This window comes from Alosa sapidissima, chromosome 11 (assembly GCF_018492685.1).
Source record: "Alosa sapidissima isolate fAloSap1 chromosome 11, fAloSap1.pri, whole genome shotgun sequence".
Lineage (NCBI taxonomy): Eukaryota > Metazoa > Chordata > Actinopteri > Clupeiformes > Clupeidae > Alosa > Alosa sapidissima.
The window spans coordinates 34,826,764-34,834,263 of NC_055967.1; the positions used below are offsets into that span (position 1 = coordinate 34,826,764).

Here is a 7,500-nt window from a genome sequence, read left to right on the forward strand (position 1 = left end):
TTCTGTGCCTCCAGTCTTTTTGATGATGACTTGAGAATGAACTTATGTGAGTGTCTGTGTCTGTGTGTGTTTCTATGATTCTATGACCATAAGATATTTTCGGAGTATATGTGTAAGAGGTGTGTGTGTGTCGACCCATGTGTTTATGTTTGTGTGAGTGTTAGAGGTGACTTTTGTAGCATGGGAATATGTATATTCTCAGTTTAGACATGGCGTGTGTGTGTGTGTGTGTGTGATGGATGGGGGATACCCTGCTGTTTACATTCTGTGGGGTTGCATATCACAGCTTATTCGGCCCACTGCCCAGAGCTTTATCTCACCCTCAGTCTCTCTCTGCCCCCTCTCTCTCTCTCTCTCTCTCTTGTTCGCTCTTTCTGTCCCTCTCTCTTGCTCTTTCTTTCTCTTATCTTGTTCTTTCTCTCTCTCTCTCTCGTTACCCCCTCCTCTCTCTCTCTTGCTCTTTAACTCTCTCTCCGTTCTCTCTGTCTCCCCCCCTCTCTCTATACTTCTGTTCATGTCTCTCCTCCTGTGCTGTTCCAGGATGGATATATAACCCATCAGTGTTGTTTGTCAGTGTTGCCGTTTAGCATTGCTGTCAGAGAATGCCGTCTTGTCTCCCTCGTACCGAGCTCCTCACTTGGAGCAAAAGAGTGCCTATAAATAGTACATACCCCCTCCCCCCTCCCCCACCTCTCTCTCTCTCTCTTCTCTGTCTCTTTACTTTCCCTCTCCTCGCTCTCCTCTCCCCCTCCTCTCCCCCGTTCCCTGTAGAGAGTGAGACCTGGAGAGGTGCTCGTGTGAGATGAATAACATGCTGTGGGGTCCTGGAGGCCTCGTACCTCAGCACTGGACAGTGGCTCAGCACTGGACAGTGGTGGTGTGGTGGGGACATGGCTATTTTAAGCTGCTATCAGCAGATGAAAGCGCCTGCACTAGGGCCATGCATGGGACCATGGATACACACACGTACAGGCACACTCATACACTTACACTCACACTCACACACACACACACACACTCACGTACACACACACAAACACACAATTAGAACACAGAGAGAGAGAGAGAGAGAGAGAGAGAGAGAGAGAGAGAGAGAGAGAGAAAGAAAGAGTGAGTTAGCTTGAGTAAGAGGGAAGAGTGGATGGAATTTGATCTGCAATCAATTTTTTTTAAAAACTGGTATCTGTAAACCAGAGTTATGATTAGGGACTTTCCAATGGCTTGCAGGGAAAAATACTTTACTTGGAGAGAAACCAGAAGAGCAGCCACAGATCACACACACATACAGTACACACACACACACACACACACACACAGGTGCTGCACCCGCCATACTTAACCACAGAGGGAAATCATCATTAGTAAGATATGGTGTGTGTAATCTGAGGTGACAGATCTTCTCCTGCTACAATCCTGTTCTTTCCCTCTCTCTTTTCCTCTCTCTCTCCCTCTCTCTCCCTCTCTCTTTCCCTCTCTCTCCCTCTCTCTTTCTCTCTCTCTCTCCCTCTACGGTGACTGTTCTTTCCCTCTCTCTCTCCCTCTCTCTTTCCCTCTCTCTTTCCCTCTCTCTCTCCTCTCTCTTTCCCTCTCTCTCCCTCTCTCTTTCCCTCTCTCTCCCTCTTTCCCTCTCTCTCTCCCTCTCTCTTTCCCTCTCTCTCCCTCTCTCTTCCCTCTCTCTCCCTCTCTCTTTCCCTCTCTCTTTCCCTCTCTCTCCCTCTCTCTTTTCCTCTCTCTCTCTCTCTCTCCCTCTCTCTCCCTCTCTCTCTCCCTCTCTCTTTCCCTCTCTCTCCCTCTCTCTTTTCCTCTACTGTGACTCTGGATTGGCAGTAATCTCTTTGCATTAGTGTGCCCATTTCCCCTCATTAAGGTCTCATTAGCTCCCTGTACACACACACACACACACACACACACACACACACACACACAGCGGATGAAACCCGGAACGGCATCAAACGCCCGCTGCTGCAACAGCCAGCCGTCAGCCCTTCAAAGAATGGGAATGATCTTAGAATGGCGCTGGGTGTGTGTGTGTAGGTGTATGTAAAGTAACTGCTCCATTGGGCTCCATCTCTGTTGGTTTTAGGGGTAATGGGGATTAGAGAGTGAGAGAGAGAGAAAGAGAGAGTGAGAGAGAGTGAGAGAGAGTGAGAGAGAGAGTGAGAGAGAGAGAGAGTTAAAGAGAGAGAGGACAGTTAAACCTCAGTGATATCTTTTGAACTGAGATCATAGGATCTCTTCACTTTGTTTATCAAGTCATTCTGTAGAGGCTACTGCTACCAACTGCTGGTCAAGCACTGTGGGCGGGGGGGGGGGGGTATTTGTGTGTGTCTTTGTGCTTCTGTCAGTGTGGCTTCATAGGGTATACAGTATTACTTGTGTTTTGTGTGAGAGTTGGTTGCTTCTAAATGTTACTTCTTGTGTATGCATGACTGTGTGTGTTTGTGTTACTGACAGCTGTATGTATACATCTTATGGGCAGACACGTTTCTTTTTATGTCTGTAGATGGCCCCACAGTGATTTATTTTTGTGTCGTATACTGTATGTGTGTGTGTGTCTGTGTATGTGTTTGTGCGTCTGTATGTGGTGTTAACCATGTCTGCGTGTATATATACCAATGAGTGATATTTTAGAACATTACAGTCCTCACTCAATGCAAACACACACACACACACACACACACACACACTGCTGTTTTAGCACATCAAACACAACACTCAATAAGGCCATGACTGTACGACCTGCAGCCGCATGTCATCGACCATTACACACACACAAGCATAAAAAGCCATTTCACAGATGCACGTGCAGCCTGAAAAGCAGGTTACTGCTTCTGCCTTCAGATGAACTCACTTCCTCTGTTTGCTTTACGGCATGACTAATAATGACATTTCTGTCCTGTGTCTACCTCTTCAGGAATAGAGAACCTTTACGAGAGGGCCCTGTACATCCGTAAGATCCTGTTGACTGTACCCAGATCAGTGCTGATCGTCATGCGGTACCTCTTCGCCTTCCTGAACCAGTGAGTACCACCGTACACCAAACAAGGCACTTTTACCCATGCAGATACATGTTAGACAATCAAAAGCGTTAATCACACCTTATAAAAATCAAAGCGTTAATCACACCTTATGCAAAGCCTTCCACATTACACCAAGCATTTCACTCGAATAAGGAAATTATACAGGAACTGACAAAGGGCAGCTAATGCTGCTCTATGCATATCACAGTGTTGCTGCATAATCACATGCTTCACTTCACTGTGGTATTGATAGAAACCTGGTAGGTTGGGTTCATCAAACTGATCCCAGAACAGCCTATTTGTGTTAATCCTCAAAAGCAACATACATACGTTGATACGTTTATACTGATGGGGAATATTGGACAACGGATGGCTAGATGTTTAGTTTATATGAGAGTCCTGGTGTTATTGAATTCCACTCCTTTTTAACAGACTGCTGAGGGGCTACTGGAGAGGCAGACTCATTTGGCCTGATCACTCTCATTCATCCTACTGCTTTGCTAACACAGGAAATATGGGAAAAGAAATGGAGGTGGGGGGGTAATGCAAATGATTATATGAAAATGAGGACTGTGTGTGTGTGCGGATGTGTGCTTGCTCACTTACGCACGTGTGTGTGTGAGTGTGTGTGTGTGTTGGTGATTGATTATGATTTTGTCGCAAGTGCTTTCCAGTGCTTCACAGGAAGCATTTTAAAATACTGATTTTCTTGTCAGGCTGGCAGAGGCACAGCTCTGGTGTATTAAATTCATTTATTCATAACATATTATCATGTGACACTGACCATTTATTTACTCCTGTGTGTTAGTTTCTATATTTGCATAAACAACACATCCTCAATCCAACACTCTGTGGAGTCAGTGATCTTAGACTACTTTATACAGTAGAGCAGTTTTCTACTGCGTTACATTGAATATGTTTGAAACAGTCCAGGGGCTATTATTCTAGGATGTGCAAAAGAAAGTCACAGGACTTCTTTATTAGGGGGTTTGCACCCGAGTTTACTCACCAGGGTTTGTCACTAAACACACACGAGGAATAAACCCTGGTGCACGTTAGAAGCGAAAGAAGAGATCAAGCGACAAATAAAAGGGGGTTTACCACGCACGCACGCACGCACGCACGCACACACACACACACACACACACACACACACACACACACACACACACACACACACTTGCTCACTTATCGTCCTGCTTTCCATTCATTTTATTTTTATAACAGAGTACTCACTGACCCCACTCTCATTCCACCGTGACCTTTGACCTTTATGTGACCTCCCCTAAATGTGACCTCTGTATTTGCCCTGCCCAGTCTGTCCCAGTACAGCGATGAGAACATGATGGACCCGTACAACCTGGCCATCTGCTTCGGACCCACCCTCATGCCCACGCCGGACCTCCAGGACCAGGTGTCGTGCCAGGCACACGTCAACGAGGTCATCAAGACCATCATCATCCACCACGAGACCATCTTCCCCGACTCCAAAGAGCTCGATGGGCCCGTCTATGAGAAGTGCATGGCCGGAGGAGACTACTGGTGAGATGACTGTGCTGGAAGACACACACACACACACACACACACACACACACACACACACTCTCACTCACACACACAAATGCTTATAAGTATCACAGATAAGACACACACAGATGCATATAACGATCACAAACAAAACACAGATGCATATAACGATCACAGACAAGACACACACAGTCAAGCACAGATATACACATATAAAAAGGCAGTGCCTACAATAGGTATATCTCTGGCCTTTGCTATTTGCATGCACAGCTGCATTGACATCATCTATGTACCATAGCAATGTATTGTGTTGACAGGGTGAGTGCTTGCAGTGGCTCTGTGCCCTGTGCGGCTGTACTAGAGTGTGTTTTGGAACGGTAACAGCACTGGGGAATGCCATTATGACCGTGGTCATCAGCTAGCGTGATTTGCTAGCTCATGCTGTACTTCAGCTCAGCTCCACTCTACTCCACTCCTTCGCCTCTGATGGCCATCAGTTATTTAAGTCCCGACGTCCCCACTAGTTAAGATCTGGCGTCCGCCAGGGACAGATGGAACATGTTTTTGTTAGTGTTAGTGGGAAACACATACACACATACACACACACACAAACACACACACAGCACACAAACAGTCTGAGCCGGAGTGTGTTCCTCGGCATCCTGGCGCGCCCTGCAGGTGTGTGTGTGTTCAGCTGTGTTGCCTCTGCGTGCCTCCCTTAATTCAGGTAATTACACTCACTGATTAGGGGGCAGAGCAGACGTCTGACAGCAGAGGACATTTTTCGGTCAGCGGTTTCCTCCCTCTCTCTCTCTCTCTCTCTCTCTCTCTCCCTCCCTCTCTCTCTCTTGGTTGTGTTAGTAAGGCTGAAGGCATCTCAGTAATTATAATCATTAAAGGTGTTGGAGAATGAGATGTTTTGAGGTCTAGTCTGGGTAGCCTGGCAGCTGAGGGGAGGTACAGTCTTGTCTCTCCTGAGGACACACAGTTCACTATGTCAGTATGTCCTGCTCATGCCCCCCCACAGCTGACAGACAGGCTGTCCCAACTAATCAGCATTTGGTCATAATCTGCCCACAGCCAATCAAAACATTGTTCATAACCTTTTCACGGCCAACTTCCTTGTATGTCAATCTATCATCTCTTAGTATTTTTGAGCTAGCACTTGATTCATTGTGTGCGTGCGTGCGTGTGTGCGTGCGTGCGTGCGTGCGTGCGTGCGTGCGTGTGTGTGTGCGTGTGTGTGTGTGTGTGTGCGCGCGCACGACAGAGAGAGAGACACTTAGCCAGCAGCATACTGATGAGAACATCCTTATGTAGTCACTTGTTGTAGTGTTGCTCTCTCACACACACACTCTCACACTCACACACTATTCCATATAGGCCCATCCTTCACTATAGACAACTAAAGTCTGCTGTCCTTGCACACTGAACCCAGCCCTTTGCCCAGGCTTGTCTCTACGACGTGGTGATTTGAATGCATGAGCGCAACACAGCCATAGCTGTCAGAAAGCACACTGTCAATATGTGTGACTGTGTGATCATGCTTTTAAACCAGCGGATTAGCATTCTCGTCCTAACTAGGGCGCTTTCCTCTCTGTTATGAGGGGCATATCTCCCAGCACTGATCTGAGTGCAGTAGTGTGGGCTCCGATCTCCCAGCACTGATCTGGGTACAGTAGTGTGGGCTCCGATCTCCCAGCACTGATCTGGGTGCAGTAGTGTGGGCTCCGTGTGCTCTGAAGTCTCCCCAGGCGCCGCGCACCAGCATCTCTGAGCAGCAGCAGCGCAACGCCTCCCTCGTCTGAGCCCTTAAGGACTCAACTGCCAGCCTCTCAGCTCAGTAGTGTCTAATTTAACGCAGAGCCGTGAGATCTGTGGCTCCCTACGGTTTTTAAAGAGCTGCGGATATCTGTCTGGTTCTGTTACTTAGTTTGTGTTTCTGCAACTCTGTTAGTGAAGCAGGTTGCCTCCAACACCATGGAATCTGTACCCACACACATGCCAATGACCATGCATATTTAAACTCTACTTTTGGTTGCTGTACCCACACACATGCCAATGACCATGCATATTTAAACTCTACTTTTGGTTGCTTTGGATGAATAGAAAGTATCTGCTACATTAACAAATGTACATTTTGCTTTTTGCTATTAATCAATTTTAAAACATGTTTTTATTTGCCACTTATGATGAGACATGCTGTGTGTGTGTGTGTGTGTGTGTGGACTGTAAGGTAAACCGTAGCTAATACGTTGTGTGCCATCAGTAGGTAAATGTGAAGTGCAGAGTTCATGTCTTCTATGATAACCTGACCTTTGCCCTCTGACCTTTGCCCCTCCCACAGTGAGAGTCCTTACAGTGAGCACGGAGTGCTGGAGGAGGTGGACCAGGACGGAGGAGCAGAAACACACACCAGTGAGGATGGTAAGACCCACCAATCACATAAGATGTTATAGTCGTGTCACAGAGGAATGCACCAATCACACCATCTCATTTGACCTTGACAACATAAATAGACTACCAGTGAGGATGGGACGATCCACCAATCACATCTTTTTTTCTCTTCAGGGCACTATTTACTATGGGAAAATACTCATAGCACACCACCATGATATTTTGCATACAAAAGCCACAACATAACAAGTTTGCTCCACCAATGAAACTCCAGTATTTTGATGTATAATGACGGGAAAGTTTGTATGAATGTTAGTGATTATTAAGGACGAAGATAACAGGTCTATGGATTCTTTCCATATCCCTCATGGCACACACTGATCTATGGAACCCTCTCCTCTAAAACCCTGTGAAAACCTGCGCACATCCGTCCTCTAGGAGTGGAAGAGATGATCCGAGTCTAGCGTTTGTCATTTCTCGACCACTCCCTCCCCACCACCACCACCACCACCACCATGAGCCCTCGGTTCATCTCACTCTCTAAATCTTCTGCTAA

The 7,500-nt window shown here is 46.8% G+C and overlaps 1 protein-coding gene across 1 annotated transcript in view; it reads left to right on the forward strand.

Annotated features, from left to right (window-relative positions):
* srgap1a (SLIT-ROBO Rho GTPase activating protein 1a) overlaps positions 1–7,500 on the forward strand; it is a 111,271-nt gene that overhangs the window by 88,050 nt on the left and 15,721 nt on the right. Inside the window, 3 exon segments of the mRNA XM_042110926.1 lie at positions 2,915–3,020; positions 4,338–4,562; positions 6,895–6,974. Coding sequence (XP_041966860.1) covers positions 2,915–3,020; positions 4,338–4,562; positions 6,895–6,974 — 411 coding nt within the window.